Source organism: Nerophis lumbriciformis, linkage group LG18 (genome assembly GCF_033978685.3).
Source record: "Nerophis lumbriciformis linkage group LG18, RoL_Nlum_v2.1, whole genome shotgun sequence".
Taxonomy (NCBI): domain Eukaryota; kingdom Metazoa; phylum Chordata; class Actinopteri; order Syngnathiformes; family Syngnathidae; genus Nerophis; species Nerophis lumbriciformis.
This window is the reverse complement of record NC_084565.2, coordinates 35,970,461-35,991,596: the sequence shown is the minus strand read 5'-3', so window position 1 is coordinate 35,991,596 and position 21,136 is coordinate 35,970,461. Positions and strand designations below refer to the sequence as shown.

General features: G+C 39.9%; 2 protein-coding genes across 3 annotated transcripts in view; one reads left to right on the top strand and one right to left on the bottom strand.

The window, feature by feature from the left end:
• The window catches only part of prrc2c (proline-rich coiled-coil 2C), a 49,422-nt gene extending 47,947 nt beyond the window's left edge, over positions 1–1,475 (top strand). For both annotated transcript variants that reach the window (XM_061978247.2, XM_061978248.2), the window contains exon 34: positions 79–1,475. In XM_061978247.2, the coding sequence (XP_061834231.2) occupies positions 79–312 (234 nt within the window). In that variant the 3' untranslated portion in view covers positions 313–1,475. The remainder of the gene's footprint in view (positions 1–78) is intronic.
• A 5,727-nt stretch (positions 1,476–7,202) lies between these two features.
• myoc (myocilin) lies at positions 7,203–20,207 on the bottom strand. Its single transcript, XM_061978230.2, has 5 exons — positions 19,646–20,207; positions 12,765–12,830; positions 12,609–12,692; positions 9,993–10,204; positions 7,203–8,538 (listed from the first exon to the last, which is right to left on the bottom strand). Exons 1-5 carry the CDS (start codon positions 20,079–20,081, stop codon positions 7,957–7,959), a joined length of 1,380 nt encoding a protein of 459 aa, XP_061834214.2. The 5' UTR covers positions 20,082–20,207; the 3' UTR covers positions 7,203–7,956.
• Positions 20,208–21,136: the final 929 nt, after the last annotated feature.

The following is a 21,136-nucleotide window of genomic DNA, read 5'->3' as shown; positions in this document are numbered from 1 at the left end:
GTTAAAAGGGCGTCTTTACTAATGATGTCACAGTTTTCGATTGGTCGCTGATCCCCTTTTTCTACTTCCTCCTTGTAGGCTAAACAGCGGGCCGAGGTTCTGCAGTCCACTCACCGGTTCTTCTCGGAGCAGCAGCAACTCAAGGCTCCGCAAGCCACCAAGGTAATCAAGCCCCCGCTGGACGTTCCGGCGCCCAACCACCAAGGGGGAAGCGAGCGCCCCGACGCAGACAAGCCGCCCATCTCCTCGGCCAAGCCCATACGGACCGGGCCCATCAAACCGCAGGCCATCAAGCCAGAGGAGGGCAAGTAGAGAACAGACGGGAGAATCCAGCCACTCAATCACCGCCTCTTATCAGCTCTGTGTGCGTGTATGTCGGGCGGTGCAGCCGCTAGACTCAGCTCCCTTTGTTCTTTTTCGGAAACGGGCTGCTCAAGTTGCTCCATAGAAACATCTACGGTGACAGTAGATAAAGAGAATCGAAATGAGATTTGCTGCTGAGTTGTTGTTTTTTTATAGCTCATTTGAGTTCAGCTCCTTTCTTTTTAAACATGTATTTTTTTTTTTTGCTCTGAATAGGATCACTTTTGACCTGTTTGGTCGACGAAAGAATCTATCCTTTTTGTTTTTTGTAGTCCAAACAATCCTGTTAAGGGTAAACGGTTCAAATAATCCAGAGATTTGTGTGCTTTCACTTGACGGTTTCACACTCGCACACAATTATCCCCCCCGCCCCCACTCTGCTCCCCCATGCTAAGGCTACAAAACGTGAAATCCTTTTTCTTTTTTTTCTGTGAAAGATGCAGCAGTTGATTTGAATGGCGAAGACTGATATGTCGTTTTAGTGAGCGTTTGTTCCTGCCTTCCGCTCTCACTCTTTTTTCCCTTGCCTGTGTGCAATGTGTGTGTGTGGGAGAGGTATTCAAGTGGGGTCACACCTGTATATTTAGCCAAAGGTTAAAGAAAACGCAGTCGTTTAGGATTGTTGATTGATCTCGCACACACACTCACATACACACTTTTACTTTCAAGCAGCCGAACCTGCGACTCGTGTCTGATATCGGTGCCCATAGCTGGATTTGAGGCTGTTGAACCCATGCAACAAAAACATGGCTTAGAAGGAGCTGAAATGTGAATTATGCAGCATGTATGGGCAGATGGACACTTCCTGTTTCTCGTTCGTTTTTTTTTTTTTTTTTATTACTGATGAGGGCAATCAGTGCTGTTTTCTATCTCTGCCATCGCCTCCCAAACAACCAACCAACCAACCACGCTCTCATCTCTGGCTTGTGGACGCTCCTTCGGTGAGTCGACTGAAGTGGAGCTCTTTCTTTTTGGAGGGGAGGGAGAGTGAGGATTTTTCTTTTGTTTTGTTGTACTTGTACAGGGGTTACATCGCTGTATTAAAATATGTACGGTCTTATTTACATTCTCCTGGTTTGGTTACAGAAACTAATAAAAAATAATATACTGTTGAGATGCTTCTTGTGTGTGCTCTTTTCTACCTGCAATTACCACGTTTGACCACTAGGTGACATTGCAACAGTTGCATAGCCTAAAGCAGGGGCCCCCAACCTTTTTTTCCACCAGGGACCGGTTTAATGTAGGCATTATTTGCAGGGACCGGCTTTCCACTTGTGCCAGATAAATACAGCAAAAATAAGTGCATGAAAAATACAACTTACTATAACGCTGAATTAGTGGGAGCCCTGGACTTGTTTCTTTGCAATGAGATGCAGATGGAAATCAGCCTTTGGCTACAGTCTGTCACATTTATATTCTATATGTTCAGAAATGTGCATTGTATCATGCCACAAAGTTGTAAAAAATATAACAAACGGAAAATTCCTATGAGGAGTTTAATTGTACATCCATAAACAAGTTTATTGGTGTGTCTTGTATAGGTGAAAGTTAATTTGCAGAAAATGCAGTCGGTTTTAAATTATTTAATGTTTCTCTGGGGTCCGGTAGCAAATGCGTAACAGATCGGTGGTTGGGGACCACTGTCCTAAAGCATACTTGCCAACCTTGAGATCTCCGATTTCGGGAGGTGGGGGTGGGACGTGGGCGTGGTTAAGAGGGGAGGAGTATATTGACAGCTAGAATTCACCAAGTCAAGTATTTCATATATATATATATATATATATGTATCCTGAAAATATGCAAACAAAACTGTGTTTAGATAATTGATACTTTAAACTTGCATAAATAAATCTTAAGGAATATAACCTAACTTGGCTTCTGAGAGCTTCAAAATGTAATGAATAAAATGCTAAAGTTGTTGATAAACAAGCAATTATTTTAATAATTAAATATGGTCATTTTAAATGAATTATTATGATAGTTAAAATTAATTATTTCAAATGTTTATTTTAATGTATAATTCTATGGCTGGATGTAATAAGGAGTCAGAAAAAATACAAATAAAAACACAATTAATTTTGATGTTTTTAGCAAAATATAGTAAAAATGTATTTAGTTTTTTTTGTTGTAATTAATAAATATATTTATTTTTAGGTAAGATAAACATAATAATACAATTTATCTCTAGTCTGGATGATTTAGTTCTTGTCACCCTGTTGTCCCCCGTCATAAAAAAAAAGGCTGTCCTCACTCAGGACAAATCTCCCGATTTTCAGCCGGAGCTGGAGGCCACCCCCCCTCCAGCTCCGGCTGAAAATCGGGAGATTTTCGGGAGAATATTTGTCCCGGGAGTTTTTCGGGATAGGCGCTAAATTTTGGGAGTCTCCTGGAAAATTCGGGAGGGTTGGCAAGTATGTCCTAAAGTAACTTACCACAATATTCGATACAACCAGCTACATTTTGTAATTTTTAATGGTTATAGTTAGAAGTTGTAAGAGTACTAAGATTGAAATTTAACTCCACTAATCATGTAAAATAAAAAATAAAAAGGTTATTTACAAATCTACTGACAGCAGAAAGTAATCGTGTATTGGTTGCTTTTTTTTTTTTTTAACAAAAACTATTTTGCTCATATTTTAACTCAAGAGCAAATTTGATTGGAAATCGAGTTAAGAACAGAAGTAAGAAACGCACAATGTTCATGTAAGTGTGCTCTTAAAATGGATACTACAATTCCCAGAATACACCGCGTCATCTTGACCTGTTACTACAATTCCCAGAATACACCGCGTCATCTGAACTTACCTTGGCGGCAAACGCCAGCTATTGACCGTGCTCGCCCCCTCCGTTGGCATCAATACGTCATTTGTTCACGCTCCTGGAGCTCTTTTGGATCAAGTTTCCAAGGTAACTTAATTACACTTATACTTGTCTGAAAATGTCAACGTATTTTCTAAACTGTGTATCAAAACAGCGAGCCAATTAGCTAACCGGTACTAGCTTAGCTACCTAAAAGAATGGCGGTTTCCAAGTGCCAAAATGCTTAAAACACTTGTCCAATGAAGAGTGAGTCGCACTTAACTAGATAAATGCTGACAATGTAGTACAAATGTAAGAATAGTTTGAATGTTGAAGAGTTAGAATCATACTTGCCAACCCTCCCGAATTTTCAGGGAGACTCCCGAAATTCAGCGCCTCTACCGAAAACCTCCCGGGACAAATATTCTCCCGAAAATCTCCCGATGATTTTCAGCCGGAGCTAGAAGCCACGCCCCCTCCAGCTCCATGCGGACCTGAGTGAGGACAGCCTTTTTTCATGACGGGAGGACAACAGGGTGAAAAGAACGAAATCATCCAGACTAGAGATACATTGTATTATTATGTTTATCTTACCTACAAATAAATATATTTATTAATTTAAAAAAAAAAAAACTAAATACATGTTTACTATATTTTGCTAAAAACATCAAAATGAATTGTATTTTTATTTGTATTTTTTCCTGACTCCTTATTACATCCAGCCATAGAATTATACATTAAAATAAACATATTTGAAATAATTGATTTTAAATTATCATAATAATTCATTTAAAATGACCATATTTAATTATTAAAATAATTGCTTGTTTATCAACAACTTTAGCATTTTATTCATTACATTTTGAAACTCTCAAAAGCCAAGTTATGTTATATTCCTTAATATTTATTTATGCAAGTTTGAAGTATCAATTATCTAAACAGTTTTGTTTGCATATTTTCAGGATGTAGATATGTATATATATATATATATATATATATATATATATATATATATATATATATATATATATATATATGTATGAAATACTTGACTTGGTGAATTATAGCTGTCAATATACTCCTCCCCTCTTAACCACGCCCCGCCCCACCCCGACCACGCCCCCACCCCCCACCTCCCGAAATCGGAGGTCTCAAGGTTGGCAAGTATGGTTAGAATGTCCAAGAAAACCGGAATTTGGTGTGTAACTTCCGCCCGAATGTAGGTGAGATGCCCCCCCCCCCCCCCCCCCGCGACCCCAATAGGGACAAGCGGTAGAAAAAAATGGATGGATGGGATGGACTTGGGAAAGTGTTAGTTTGAATGTCCAGGATGAGTGGAATGTGTTGATGTTGGAATGTTTTGAAAAATGTGGGAATTGTGGAAGTTAGAAAAATGGATCATTCATTTTGAATGGGGAAAATGTCCCTAAAGACTGGGAATTTGAGGAAATCCGGTAAAAAAAATGTTAACGGATGTTGAAAGGGAGCACACAATTCCTGAACAGGCTGAATATTTTCAAGTTGGAACGGTTTGAATCGGATAAAAAATGTGGGAGTTGTGGAACTTTGAAAAATGTCCCATTCTTTTCAATAGGAATTACATGGAAATTTGGGAATTTCGGGAAAAGCGGGATTTTTTTTGAAAATGTGGAAAAAATGTGAATGGTTGGTGTTGGAATTTTGCAAATTGGTCGACAAATGTTGAAGTAGTAACATTTTTAATTGAGGAATTTTGGGGAAAATTTGAGTTTTTCCATTTCAAAAAACTGTCCTGATTAAGAGGAATGATTTGACAATGGAACGGTTGAAGTGGGTTGAAAAATCTGGAAAGAGTAGTGGACAGAAAAAAGGGTTTGGAAAAAACAGGAATTCTGGGAATTCATGGAATTTTTCTTTAACTTGGAAAATTTAAAGTTTGAATGTCCAGTATGAGTGGAATGTGTTGATGTTGGTATGTTTTGAAAACTGTGAATTGTGGAAGTTTGAAAAATGGATAATTAATTTTGAATGGGGAAAATGTCCCTAAAGACTGGGAATTTGAGGAAATCCGGTAAAAAATGTTAACAGATGTTGAAAGGGAGCACACAATTCCTGAACAGGCTGAATATTTTCAAGTTGGAACGGTTTGAATCGGATAAAAAATGTGGGAGTTGTGGAACTTTGAAACATGTCCCATTCTTTTCAATGGGAATTTCGGGAAAAGCGGGATTTTTTTGAAAATGTGGAAAAAATGTGAATGTTATGAATGGTTGGTGTTGGAATTTTGCAAATCGGTCGACAAATGTTGAAGTGGTAACATTTTTAATTGAGGAATTTTGGGAAAAACTGGAATTTTTCCATTTCAAAAAACAACTTAGTTTTTTGTCCTGATTTAGAGGAATGATTTGACGGTGGAACGGTTGAAGTGGGTTGAAAAATCTGGAAGGAGTAGTTGACAGAAAAAAGGGTTTGAAAAAACAGGAATTGTGAGAATTCATGGAATGTTTTTGAACTTGAAAAAATTAAAGTTTGAATGTCCAGTATGAGTGGAATGTGTTGATGTTGGAATGTTTTGAAAAATGTGGGAATTGTGGAGGTTTGAAAAATGGATCATTCATTTTGAATGGGGAAAATGTCCCTAAAAACTGGGAATTTGAGAAAATGCGGTAAAAAATGTTAACAGATGTTGAAAGGGAGCACACAATACCTGAACAAGCTGAATATTTTCAAGTTGGAACGGTTTGAATCGGATAAAAAATGTGGGAGTTGTGGAACTTTGAAACATGTCCCATTCTTATCATTAGGAATTTCATGGAAATTTGGGAATTTCGGGAAAAGCGGGATTTTTTTGAAAATGTGGAAAAAATGTGAATGTTATGAATGGTTGGTGTTGGAATTTTGCAAATCGGTCGACAAATGTTGAAGTGGTAACATTTTTAATTGAGGAATTTTGGGAAAAACTGGAATTTTTCCATTTCAAAAAACAACTTAGTTTTTTGTCCTGATTAAGAGGAATGATTTGACGATGGAACGATTGAAGTGGGTTGAAAAATCTGGAAGGAGAGGTCGACAGAAAAAAGGGTTTGAAAAAACAGGAATTCTGGGAATTCATGGAATTTTTTTTAACTTGGAAAATTTTAAGTTTGAATGTCCAGTATGAGTGGAATGTGTTGATGTTGGAATGTTTTGAAAACTGAATTGTGGAAGTTTGAAAAATGGATAATTCATTTTTATGGGGAAAATGTCCCTAAAGACTGGGAATTCTAGGAAATCTGGGATTCTTTTTATAGATGTTGAAAGGCAGCACATAATTCCTGAACAGGCTGAATATTTGAAGTTGGAATAGTTTGAATCGGATGAAAAAATGTGGGAGTTGTGGAACTTTGAAAAATGTCCCTTTCTTTTCAATGAGAATTTAATGGAACTTTAGGGAAAAGCGGGAATTTTTTTTGAAAATGTTAAAACGTGAATATTCTGAATGTGTTGGCGTTGGAATTTTTCAAATCAGTCGAGAAATGTTGAAGTAGTAACATTTAATTGAGAAATGATATTGTGGAATTTCGGGAAAACCGGGAATTTTTCCACAACTTCTATTTTTGTCCTGATTAAGAGGAATGTTTTGACGGTGGAACGGTTGAAGTGGGTTGAAAAATGTGGAAGGAGTAGTCGACAGAAGAATAGGTAAAAAAACGGGAATTCTAGGAATTTTTTTAAACTTGGAAAAATTATAGTTTGAATGTCCAGGATAAGTGGAATATGTTGAAGGTGGAATAGTTTGAATCAGTTGAAGAATTTGGAAACATTGGAAGTTTGAAAAATGGCCAATTCATTTTAACTGGGAAAAATGTCCCGGAAAACCTGGAATTTTGGGATATATGGGAATTTTTGGAATTTGTCAAGGGAAAGCCCGCGATTCCCGAATAGGCTGAATAATTGGAACGGTTGCAATCGGATGAAAAATGTGGAAGGTAGAGCGTGCGGAAATCTGGAGAAGAAGAATAAATAGATGCATTTTGGTGTAGAAAACCATACAATTAGTCTTAATTAAAAGCACTGGGTCGTTAAACATGATTTTATTTGAAAAACAGTGTACATTAGTTGAATGCAGTGTTCAAATACATGCAATATGATGGTGTCAGCAGGAAGAGAGCATAACAACCTGGTGTGGAGTGTTTTATGAATTCTGATATGTGATTATGCGTCAACTAGTTCACAACATTGTACTTTGTATATTTATATACTCACAAATAGGCCGTTTAAATTGGCATGGGAGAGTGCACATTCAGCGGCTATGTCCACAAGTACACGGGTATTATTAATATGTTTGTTGTGCGTGCCAAAGCAACAGTTGGTGGGGCCATTTTAACCAATAGGAAGCCGGAAGAAAGTTATTTCCGGAAAAGGCGGGAAATGAGAACCATTTGGTCTGATAGTAATATCACACTTAAAAACACAAGTTTGCAACAATTCAAGAACACACTGGGGACAAGATAAAGAAATATATTTTTGGGAAGAACTTCATTACTGTTTGTGTGCAAAATGCATTAAAAAAGAGATACCCGTGGTTATGGGGACGTGGCATATATCTTCACAAATAAACAACGAAAACAAACATCGAACTCAAAGGCGGTACAAAAATAATTCCTCTTCAGCAAGTTAGAGGGTCTACATCGCCCCCTTATGGTTGCTGCTCTTACGCATGGATACTGTTGGCCTTCAGCCACCACGCACCCGAAATAAAGCTCTGAGTCTTTGAAGCGACACCAGGCGAGCCAAAGTCACTTCTCTGGGGGAGGGTCGGCGGGGGGACGGGCCTCAGGCGGCCACGGGACGCCCCAGCCGCAGGCCGTAGGAGATTATGTGGAAGTTGTCCCAAGCGTACAGCTTCTTCTGGGCCGGGTTGTAGTCGATCATGCTGTTGTAGCGGTACTTATTCCTGAAGGGGATGGCCAACGCCGTACCTTGGCTCGTCTCGGTGTCGTACATGTAATTGACGGTGGTGTTGGGCGCTATGTAGCTGGCCACTGTGTACAGTCGCCCGCAGATAATGAAGGCGTTGGCCACCGAGTTCTTCCTGATGTTGGTCTCCCAGCTCTTCTTCACCTCCAGGCTGTGGGGGTCCAGCTGCGACAGCACGATGGCGCCCTTGGCCTTGCTGGTGGAGTAGATGGCCCAAAGGCCCTGTTCGTCCACGGAGAGGTCGATGTCGGTGTAGCCCCCCCAGGAGTAAGGGAACTGGCCGTGGAAGCCGGCATGCGGGAGGTCCCGGCGGGCTGCCACACTCTCGGACCCTAGGTCGAAGCGGATGAGGGTGCGACTGCGGCGTCTCTGGTAGTACAGGGAGCCTCGGTACAGGGCAGCGCCCGTACTCTCCATTGGTTCCGGCAGCAGCAGAACCTGTCCGGAAGAATGATCAGATCCACATTTTCTTGGAAGAACACCTTATTTCCTCAAATATCGGGGGTCAAAGCCTTATTTTACTATATAGGTTATTTAAACTCTGGCCTGCTCAGTGGCCTTGTGGTTAGAGTGTCCGCCCTGAGATCGGTAGGTTGTGAGGTCAAACCCTGGCCGAGTCATACCAAAGACTATAAAAATGGGACCCATTACCTCCCTCACTCAGCATCAAGGGTTGTAATTGGGGGTTAAATCACCAAAATAATTCCCGAGCGCGGCTACCGCTGCTGCTCACTGCTCCCCTCACCTCCCAGGGGGTGGAACAAGGGGATGGGTCAAATGCAGAGAGTAATTTCACCACACCTAGTGTGTGTGTGTGACTATCAGTGGTACTTTAACTTTAATTTTAAACAAGGCCTCAATTTGAGATAGGGCTTTGACTTTTTGCTCTTTAGCGCCGCCCTACTAACTCCCTGGACCTCTTTCAGAGATGTGTGAAAATGGAAAAAGATGAAGAAATTAACATATTTTTTGTTTTAATATACTTTCTGTAGGAGAACAAACTAATTGTTAGAAATCCCACTGTTTATGTTATACATACTTCACTGATGAGAGTATTTGGCAAGCACCATTTTGTCCTACGAATTTCAGCGATACTTGAACTCATTTTAGTTTGTTTACATGTGCAACTTTCTCTGACGCTGCCACAGAAAGACGCGTTTTATGCCACTCCTTCTTTGTCTCATTTTGTCCACCAAAGATTTTTTGCTGTGCGTGAATGCACAAAGGTGAGCTTTGTTGATTTTATTGATTTGCTGGAGTGCTTATCAGGCATATTTGGTCAATCCAGCAAGCTAATCGATGCCAACATGCTATTTAAACTAGCTGCATGTACATATTGCATCATTATACCTCGTTTATAGGTATATTTGAGCTCATTTAATTTCATTTACTTATGTCCTTGGTGTATTTAATTTATATTTGCATGTCTCATGACACATTATCTGTACGTAATATTGGCTGCATTTCTCATAGTTATTTACCCAGCTTACAAAGATTGTAATAAATCCATTAGAAGAAGACAGCCTGCTCTTTCCTTAAACCTGGACACTTAAACTTTGGCCATTCTGAGCCAGTAATTTTCAGAAGTTATCTCATCCTGTGAGAAGCCTCCATTTTACTAATGATTTCCAATGTTGCAAAAATGTGTAGAATAAAAATGAAAATACGAAGATTTGCGTCAGCCTTTGATAGTAGGCTATTATAGACACTTACATCATGTGTTGCCTTCATTATAACACTTCACATTTTTTGCGGCTCCAGACAATATGGCTCTTTCGACATTTTGGGTTGCCGACCCCTGGTACAATCTATAGATATAATTGCAAGGCCGAGGCATAATTTAGAGCGGAGTTGACTATTTATTTGAGGAAATATGGTACTGTGACACTCACCTTGGAGGGGAAACCCCGAGAGAGCTGCTCCATGTCCTCGTACCCAAACATCTGCTTGACGTCAGAGCCGATGGTGTCGATGCGCCACACCATTTCTTGCCCGTACGGGGTCACCGCCTCAGGGTCTTGCATCCAGACGCCATATTTTCCTGCGATACTTTCGGCTTTCCTGTGAGTGACAGGCTCGGCCACTGACACCAGCACGCCACAACCTGGAGAAGAGGACGGGAGGGAGTTTCTTAGAAGACTTTCTAACTGAACTCGACCTAGAAAAACAGCCTGTGCTCAAAAGTGAAGGTGTTTTTCTTGCCTCTTGAAAACACACCCGCGGTCTCGGGTGTAAGATTTGGGAGTTTGGTGGGAATTTGTCTATGTCGTCAAAGTCATCGGAGTGAGACATCCTGTTGCCATGGCGCACAAGCCTGGTATTCGCACCCCCTAATGCTGCAGTATTAATAGCAGTATTTGCTTTGAGACTGTCACCATGGGGGTGTTTTTGTTATTGGAGGTGGGGTCAGTGTCATGTTTGCGGGTCAGACGGGTGGAAGCAGAGGAAGATGTGAGAGACGTCATCATCAAAGTGCTGCCACTTGTGTTCTTTACCTAGTGTGTAGTTTTTGGACTGGTTCCTTTCTAGCTCTACTTATTATCCAAACAAGAAAGCACTTAACTTCATTTCAAGAGCGTGTTGAGGTCAGTCCTTGTTGTTGCATGTAATGATTGACATGTAGACTGACCAATGACTAGAGTGAAAGAGCTGCATTTGGACCAGATAGCTGTGCTTTGTGTGAGTGACTAGTTACCGTTAGTTACTAGTTAGGTCAGTCATTGGTAGGCTGACCAAAGTCCAAAAGAAATGAGAGAGATAGTAACTATGTTTTGTGGAATAATTGACATGTAGTCTGACCAGTGACTGTACAAAGTGAGTAGACAGTCCAGCAAAATATACTTATAGATTGACCATTGACTGAGACATTCACACAAGTGTATGTGTTAGGGATGGGTACTGTTCACATTTGAACTGATACGTTACAGATTCCTGGTACCTGGGAATCGATACTGTACCATTTTTCGGGACTTTTGTGTGTAAATAAATACTAATTGTTTTTGATGAGAAAATCTAATTTTTTATTGCAACATTTAAAAATTGGCTTATTATAATAACTTCTGTCCACTTGTTTTATTTTGTGTCATTATCACTTTTCTTATCTCGTTTGCATGTATGACACTTAAGTTGCTATTGCAGTTCCAAGTCCAAGACGTTAGCAGTAGTGTATCATTTACATCAGGGGTGTCAAACTCATTTTAGATCGGGGGCCACATGGAGAAAAATCTACTCCCAAGTGGGCCGGACAGGTAAAATCACGGCACGATAATGTAAAAATAAAGACAAGTTCAGATTATTTTCTTTGTTTAAAAATAGAACAAGCACATTCTGTAATTGTACAAATCATAATGTTGTTGGGGTTTTTTACACTTACCTGTTGCGGTTAATAGTATTCTATATTTATTTGTCTTTATTTATTTTTTCTGAATAAAGTATGTGATAAAGTTCATCAGTCAACTCATTGGTGTTAATTTTCAGTCTATTAAGATAAAAGAATTGTATCAAAATCGAATTACAGGATGTTATTTATGTAGTTTGATAATTTTCCTCGACTAACATCATGTGGTTTATTTTGTACATATGTAGCATCATTTACAAAGACACAAAGAATTGCTATTGCGACATCCAGTGGACACATTTAGAACAGCAGTTTCTTTCATTCAAAAATTTCCGGTTAATTTTTATACTTAGCAAACTCACCCCGCGGGCCGGATACAACCTGTTCGCGGGCCGTACGTTTGACACCCCTGATTTATGGTGTGTTGGTCATTGCAGGCTTTGCTGTCTGTTGCGCCGTACAAAGTGTTAATACTGTAAGTATTGTACTAGTTACGCACCAGCTGTTTTATTGTAACGTGCATCTTAGTTGTAGTTTTCATATACACTGTATACATTTTAAGGCTTTGAAATTAATAAGTTAAAATCGCTAATGCTAATCAGTAGAATGTCCATAGCAAAGCTAATGCATTTTTGGAATAGTGGAGACTTACTTAACTTACGTTGGGGCGTTTTTTTAAATCAGTTTCTTTGTTGACATTGAAAATTGCAACATTACCAAGAGGTAGTTTGCTTCCGGAATGATTGCCAAGAGCACTTCAACCGGGTGTGACGTGAGGCGCAACTCCGGTACCAAAACATAACACCATTGGATTTGATCTGAATCGGTGCCCAGTAGGACCGGAGGAATTTGGTCGGTGCCAAAAAAGTTCCAGATCCGATACCTATCTACTCCGAATAGTAATTGACAAGTACACTGATCAAGTTACCAACCAATCAAATGTTTGTTTTAGAGCAGGCTACTTCCTGATTTATAGAACAATGACCATTTATCAAACCAGACTTGCACCCAAATGTATATTTTTGGCTGCGGTACTAAGGTTTACCTTCATTGAGAATGGCTCTTTTCCAGCTCTAACCACTCGTCCAAAAACACAATTGACTTTTAGCTGCAACTAAACAGTTTTTATGTTGCGTAATTCATTTTTCAGATAAGAATCCAGTTTTCCAACCTGTGTAGGCCTCGGGAGCAGGGACCTCGGTCACCTCGGCTTTGAGCTCCTGGAAGCCAGCGTGTCCCTGCTGCCACGTTGAGTCTGCCACAAAAACAGTTGTAAGCGTCATGATGAGCTTTTTGTGATGGTGTAACGCGACCGCCGTGGACTCACCTCTCAAACTGCTGCTGTCTCCCTGCCTGTTTGGATGCGCCAGCAAGTGAGACATGGGGCTCGAACCTGGAGACACACAAAGAAGTTTATCCAAAGGGCTCGTTTACGTTTACATTAGGGTTACAGCTGTCGATTATTTTAGTAATTGAGTAATCTATCGATTAGTTTGTTCGGTTAATAGAGTAATCAGATAAAACACACTTTATAACCTCAATGTGTATTTTAGCGAGAATAGTTAAAATGCAAATATTTTTCTGCTTGCCATAACCCTCACTACCTTCTATTTACTTTCGTTTATCTTCTATTTACCTTTGTGTACCTTTCATTTACCTTATTTTAGCTTCTATTTACCTTCTTGTACCTTTTATTTACCTTCTATTTATATTCCTTTACCTTCTATTTACCTTTTATTTACCTAATTTTACCTTCGTGTACCTTTCTTTTACCTTATTTTAGCTTCTATTTACCTTCCTGCACCTTTTATTTACCTTCTATTTATATCCCTTTACCTTTTATTTACCTAATTGTACCTTCTATTTACCTTCGTGTACCTTTCATTTACCTTATTTTTGCTTCTACTTACCTTCTTGTACCTTTTATTTATATTCCTTTACTTTCTATTTACCTAATTTTACCTTCTATTCACCTTCCTTTACCTTTTTATTGACCTCTTTTTTACCTTCTATTTATCTTCTCTTATTTTACCTTTTATTTACCTTCTTCTACTTTCTGTTGAACTTGTTTTACCTTCTTTTACGTTTTTTTAAACTTTTGATTTACCTTCCTTTTTCTTCCATTTAGCTAGTTTTATCTTCTATTTACCTTTTTTTTACCTTCAATTTACTTTGATTACCACGTACCTTCTTATATTATTATTTTACCTTTTATTTAACTTGTTTTACTTTCTTTTACATTTTATTTACCTTCTATTTAGATTTTACCTTCTTTAACGATGTTCTATTTAACTTGTTTTACCTTATTTTATGCAGTTTATTAGTTACACTCATTCGATGATCAATCACAGCAACAGAATATCAATTAAGCTTTTTTCCGAATCGAATTAATCAATTTAATTAATTAATTGTTCCAGCCCTCGTCAACACACACCAGTGGTGTCCGTACCTTTTCCGAACCGTGGCCTTGATACCGAAGTATGTACCAAACCGAGAGAATGGGGTACCGTTGCAGCCCTTCTACATAGCTATGGACTTACCATGAATATGGGAAGTAATAGGGATTTATTGTATAATATCCTTAAATAGAATAAGCAATTTTTTTAACAAGTCAACTAGGTTAATAGGTAAATAAATATATAGGATCAGATTATTAACAGTATTTCAACTTAGGGGGGCGTGACAAAATGTAAAAATGACTGTCCCCCAGGGGGGCATGCCAGACCACACAGCAAGTATTTAATGACAGGAAGTGTTATTTGAGGTTGTTAGCAGACAAAGTACACACACGAATAAAAGTGTATTTGTGAGGGCGCGTGACAGCAATGACAGCAGGGAATGTGACAGCAGGAAAGGGACACCCACTGAACGCATTCCCAGCTGCTGTGGAGACAGCCAGTCGGAAGGTGACGTGACACGCTCATGGCACCCGTGTGGCGCCCCCACACTGTCCGCTTGGTTGGCCCGAACCTTCACGCCGTCCTCTTTGAAGTTGTCTAGTTGTGTACGCTCCGCCACACGAAAACAACGTCTGGCAAAGCCAAACGCACGTTGCAGGCTGCCATTCTGCACGTGCGGTGTCCGAATGGCACAAACAAAGAGGTTTAATGATGCAGAACACCTTTTTTTTTTAATGGTTTGCATGTGGAAGCGAGTGCTGATGGAGTCATGCAAACAAAAAATGATGACGGGACACGGAAAGACGTCACATGGGGTCAGCAAGAGTACAAAAAACAGAAGGCAGGCCCCAAGGTTAATGGATGTAGCTGTTTATCATCATTTTAGGTAAACAGCCCTGTTCAATTCCCCAATGTGTGAACACACTCCAGATGTGCCCCCAGCTTGGTTTAGAATCACCAAAGGTTCTCAGTGGGTCTTAAACCTTCTACTAAACCCGCCTCCATCAGCATTTTTAGACCTCAATCTGTGATGTTGATGTTGTGGCTTAAATTAAGTTGATCATATTTAGGGTTTTCAATGACGACTACATGAGGTGTAAACATCCACATGTAGACTTGACCATAAACTGCAATACTTGTAAGAGATATTATGACCAGTCACAGGCATGTAGACTGACCAATGACTGCATACCGTGCAGACCCATCACTGTACTGTGTAAAAATAGATGTGTAGACTGACCAATAACGAAATACTTTGCAAAAAATAATGACCAATCACTCTGCTATGTGCCATGACTGACTCATGACTGTATAAAGTGCAAACTAGTCACTTTGCTGTGTGCCATTACTGACATGTAGACTGACCAATGACTGTAAAAAGTGCCAAACTAGTCACTTTGCTGTGTGCCATTACTGACATGTAGACTGACCAATGACTGTATAAGGTGCAGACTAGTCACTTTTCTGTAAAAACTGACATTTAGACTGACCAATGACTGTAAAAAGTGCAGACTATTCACTTTGCTTTGTGCCATTACTTACATGTAGACTGACCAATGACTGTAAAAAGTGCAGACTGTTTTCTTTTTTTGATTGATTGAAACATTTATTAGTAGATTGCACAGTACATTACATATTCCGTACAATTGACCACTAAATGGTAACACCCAAATAAGTTTTCAACTTGTTTAAGTCGGGGTCCACGTTAATCAATTCATGGTCACTTTGCTGTGTGCCATTACTTAAATGTAGACATACCAATGACTGTATAAAGTGCAGGCTAGTCACTTTTCTGTAAAAACCGACATGTAGACCAACCAATGACTGTATAAAGTGCAGACTTGTCACTTTGCTGTAAAAACTGACATGTAGACTGACCAATGACGGTATAAGGTGCAGACTAGTCACTTTTCTGTAAAAACTGACATTTAGACTGACCAATGACTGTAAAAAGTGCAGACAAGTCACTTTGCTGTGTGACATTACGGTACTTACATGTAGACTGCCCAATGACAGTATAAAGTGCAGACTAGTCACTTTGCTGTAAAAACTGACATTTAGACTGACCAATGACTGTAAAAAGTGCCGTCTAGTCACTTTGCTTTGTGCCATTACTTACATGTAGACTGACCAATGACTGTAAAAAGTGCAGACTGGTCCCTTTGCTGTGTACTATTACTTACATGTAGACTGACCAATGACTGTATAAAGTGCAGGCTAGTCACTTTTCTGTAAAAACCGACATGTAGACTGACCAATGACTATAAAAAGTGCATACTAGTCACTTCGCTTTGTGCCATTACTTACATGTACACTGACCAATGACTGTAAAAAGTGCAGACTGGTCACTTTGCTGTGTGCAATTACTTACATGTAGACTGACCAATGACTGTATAAGGTGCAGACTAGTCACTTTTCTGTAAAAACTGACATTCAGACTGACCAATGACTGTAAAAAGTGCAGACTGGTCACTTTGCTGTGTGACATTACTTACATGTAGACTGACCAATGACTGTATAAAGTGCAGGCTAGTCACTTTTCTGTAAAAACCGACATTTAGACTGACCAATGACTGTAAAAAGTGCAGACTGGTCACTTTGCTGTGTGACATTACTTACATGTAGACTGACCAATGACTGTATAAAGTGCAGGCTAGACACTTTTCTGTAAAAACCGACATGTAGACTGACCAATGACAGTATAAGGTGCAGACTAGTCACTTTTCTGTAAAAACTGACATTTAGACTGACCAATGACTGTAAAAAGTGCAGACTGGTCACTTTGCTGTGTGACATTACTTACATGTAGACTGACCAATGACTGTATAAAGTGCAGGCTAGTCACTTTTCTGTAAAAACCGACATTTAGACTGACCAATGACTGTAAAAAGTGCAGACTGGTCACTTTGCTGTGTGCCATTACTGACATGTAGACTGACCAATGACTGTATAAGGTGCAGACTAGTCACTTTTCTGTAAAAACTGACATTCAGACTGACCAATGACTGTAAAAAGTGCAGACTGGTCACTTTGCTGTGTGACATTACTTACATGTAGACTGACCAATGACTGTATAAAGTGCAGGCTAGTCACTTTTCTGTAAAAACCGACATTTAGACTGACCAATGACTGTAAAAAGTGCAGACTGGTCACTTTGCTGTGTGACATTACTTACATGTAGACTGACCAATGACTGTATAAAGTGCAGGCTAGACACTTTTCTGTAAAAACCGACATGTAGACTGACCAATGACAGTATAAGGTGCAGACTAGTCACTTTTCTGTAAAAACTGACATTTAGACTGACCAATGACTGTAAAAAGTGCAGACTGGTCACTTTGCTGTGTGACATTACTTACATGTAGACTGACCAATGACTGTATAAAGTGCAGGCTAGTCACTTTTCTGTAAAAACCGACATTTAGACTGACCAATGACTGTAAAAAGTGCAGACTGGTCACTTTGCTGTGTGCCATTACTGACATGTAGACTGACCAATGACTGTATAAGGTGCAGACTAGTCACTTTTCTGTAAAAACTGACATTCAGACTGACCAATGACTGTAAAAAGTGCAGACTGGTCACTTTGCTGTGTGACATTACTTACATGTAGACTGACCAATGACTGTATAAAGTGCAGGCTAGTCACTTTTCTGTAAAAACCGACATTTAGACTGACCAATGACTGTAAAAAGTGCAGACTGGTCACTTTGCTGTGTGACATTACTTACATGTAGACTGACCAATGACTGTATAAAGTGCAGGCTAGACACTTTTCTGTAAAAACCGACATGTAGACTGACCAATGACAGTATAAGGTGCAGACTAGTCACTTTTCTGTAAAAACTGACATTTAGACTGACCAATGACTGTAAAAAGTGCAGACTGGTCACTTTGCTGTGTGACATTACTTACATGTAGACTGACCAATGACTGTATAAAGTGCAGGCTAGTCACTTTTCTGTAAAAACCGACATTTAGACTGACCAATGACTGTAAAAAGTGCAGACTGGTCACTTTGCTGTGTGCCATTACTGACATGTAGACTGACCAATGACTGTATAAGGTGCAGACTAGTCACTTTTCTGTAAAAACTGACATGAAGGCGGACCAATGACTGTATCAAGTGCAGACTAGTCAAAGGTATACATATTGCATCATTATGCCTCATTTGTAGGTATATTTGAGCTCATTTAATTTCCTTTACTTATGTCCTCTGTGTATTTAATTTATATTTGCATGTCTCATGACACATTATCTGTATGTAATATTGGCTGCATTTCTGATAGTTGTTTTTGACCTAAATGACGACTCGTCAACTCATCGCCAATGACCGCGCAGGAAGGCGGGACTCCAACAGAAACCCTAGTCACTCGGTGCAGACTGAGTTAACTGAATTTGTGTATTAAGTGGGCAGAGTTGTGTGGTTGTAGTGAGATGCGTGTGATGCATTGTACATGTGCTTCAACCTGCAGGTGTAAACACCAGGAAGGATTTATGACTGCAAGAGAAGGTCTTTTGGGGGTGCTTACCAGCCGAGCAGGGAAGGTTAATTAGATGAATGTTTAGCATCTGCAGACACAATCATGCAGCTTAACATTCTTGGCTCGTGCATGTCTCCTCCATGTATGGCGTCGACTCCGCCCCACAACCCCCACCTGCCGTCATTAAAAGACTGCGCTCGGGACCTTTACTTCCAGGTCACATTTCAAGCGCATCCCCCCTCATTCCTAACCAAGCACTTTGCACCCTGCTCGCCATGTGGAAGGGAAGCCCCCCCGTCATCAAGACTCATAAATAGTATGCGACCTGACCTTCGTGTGTGTGTGTTTGGACCCAAACGTCCGCCATTGCTCTCTCTCTGTTGAGTGCTAGCAGGACATGTCATGCTTGCACAGGAGTTGTGTGTTGTGAGTGATGTTCCACACATAGACGACACATGTGTCATCACTTCTTTCCAAAAACCTACCAATGACCTCTGAATCTGTCATCACCAGAGGAGGACTGCACATTTTTGTGTGCATCACATCGCTGCATTTTAAGGAAAACAATGATTGCTACGTCATACTGACTCAAGCCTTTTAATTAAGCAAGGAGCCATGTTAGGTCACTTCAGTGGGTGTTCAACAGGGACAACTGTGACGCGCAGGAAAAACATTTGAATTATATGTATGATTGAAGAAATACATGTATGTAATAAAAAACAATTTTATATCATCAGTAGAATAGTAATGAATACATGAATAATTAAAATAGCAGCTCTGTAGTTATGAAAACATTTAAGCAAAAAAAATAAGCATGTTGCTAAAAAAAAAGAAGTGTTAAATATGTTAAATATATATCTTAAAAAGTTGAGGAATTAATTGCGATTTTTTTTTTCCAATTTAGGTGACCATACTTTTATAAAAAATCTATTAATATATATTTTTTTAAATTGAGTAATTCATTAAAAATCGATATGTATCCTACGTAGAATAGAATATAAATATATATGCATAAAACCTCTTTTTTTTTTTTTTTAATGTTTGGCTTCGTAATTTATTTAATTAATAATTCATATTGAGCTTTTTTTATATGTATATTTTTCTTACCAAATAAAATACTGTATAAAATCATGTATAATTATTTATAGATAAAACCTAATGACAAAAAAAAAAGTATTTTCTTTTGTAAGTCCAAGCCAATATAATGTGCTTTTTGGCTGAGCCATTAATAAGCATTAACTGACCTGAGATCTGTTTTGAAGACCCACTCAGGTTGCCTTACTAATAATTTGTCACCGCACTGACCATATTGTTGTGTTTCTTACCTCCAGGCCTTGGTGGGACCATGGGGGTCTGGGGTGGGCAGGGTTTGTTCCTCAGCCTCTCCATCTCCCTCTGCGTGTCCTCCAGGCGTCGCTGAAGACCCCCCAGTTCCCTCTCGAGACGTTCCTTCTCCCCCTGCAGCAGGTTCCTCTCTCCCATCGCGCGGTTCAGCGTCTCCTGAAGGTGGGACTGGCTCCGGCCTCCATCCTGCGGGGTGCCGCCGGGGAGCCTGGACACCAGGGTCTCCAGCAGGGAGAGTCTGGCCTTCAGGCCCTCCACCTCGGGGCTTCCAGTCTGCGGGCAGCTGGCCTCAGTGGGGCTGGCCACCGTGAAGGTGTACTGGCATCGCCCGCTGCGGTCGTTCCCTCTCCACAGAGCGGCGCGGTCCTGAGCGTCCCCTGGGGCCAGAAGCCCCACAAGGCAGAGCAAGAGGAACATGATGGAGGTAAGGAAGTCGGCTTTTTTGGGGGGAACTTCAGGTGCTTTTAAATCCCAAATGCAGGTTGTCTTCAGCTCTGGGATTGTCTTTCCTGCAAGTCGCTTACACTGACCTCTCCCCGAAGCCCTCACTGATATTTATACAACCTGGAGGGCTTGCGAGGAAGGAGGGAAAGAGTGAAAGAGGTGTAAAGGAGGGAGGGAGTGGAGAAAGCTGGATTTACGTAGGAAGAGGAGGGGGGGATGCTTTTCCAGCACTTTCTATTTTTAATCCCGCAATAACCCAAACAACCCTTTTTATTTTCCTGTCTTTTATTTCATATCCTCATTCTCATGCCATCCAGGGAGTTTATATGAGGTTTATCGCTGACAAGGAAGTTGGGATACGGTTACCTCCTGAAAGGGGGGGTGTCCCCTTTCATCAGGCCCCAGGGGCGGCAGTCGGAAGGGTTGGGGGGTTACCACGAGTCAACCGATGACACCTCCAGGTGGTCACAGCGCCAACTGAAAATACCAATCTACTTAGAATACATTTTATGGACAAATAATGACCAACTAAATGAATAAATAAGTAAGTAGAGTGTACAACTGGGGTGAATACAAATACAACAACATAGCATAACCCTACCCTGAGATCTTGCAACAATGCCGCCTAGTGGCTGCAAGAAAAAAACTTCGCTTTTCATAGGCCCCACGCTTCGTAAGAAAACAGACGTACTGGTGTAATGAAATGCTTGGTGTTTTGAGGCTATTTTATATCGTCATCTTTAACTTTTAGCACTTAAATATGACCTTTTACTTTAAAGCAGGGCTGTGCAAAGTGCACCTCATTTTTAACACGGAGCTTTCTTTTATCAGCATATCGTCTTGGTAAAACGAATCCATCATTAAAAATAAATATTATTAGATATTACACTCATTTTCTTTGACACCTGTAAGATATATTGTTGACATTGCTTAGTATATTCTATGTATGTATGTATAAAACCCAAAACCAGTGAAGTTGGCACGTTGTGTAAATGGTAAATAAAAACAGAATACAATGATTTGCAAAT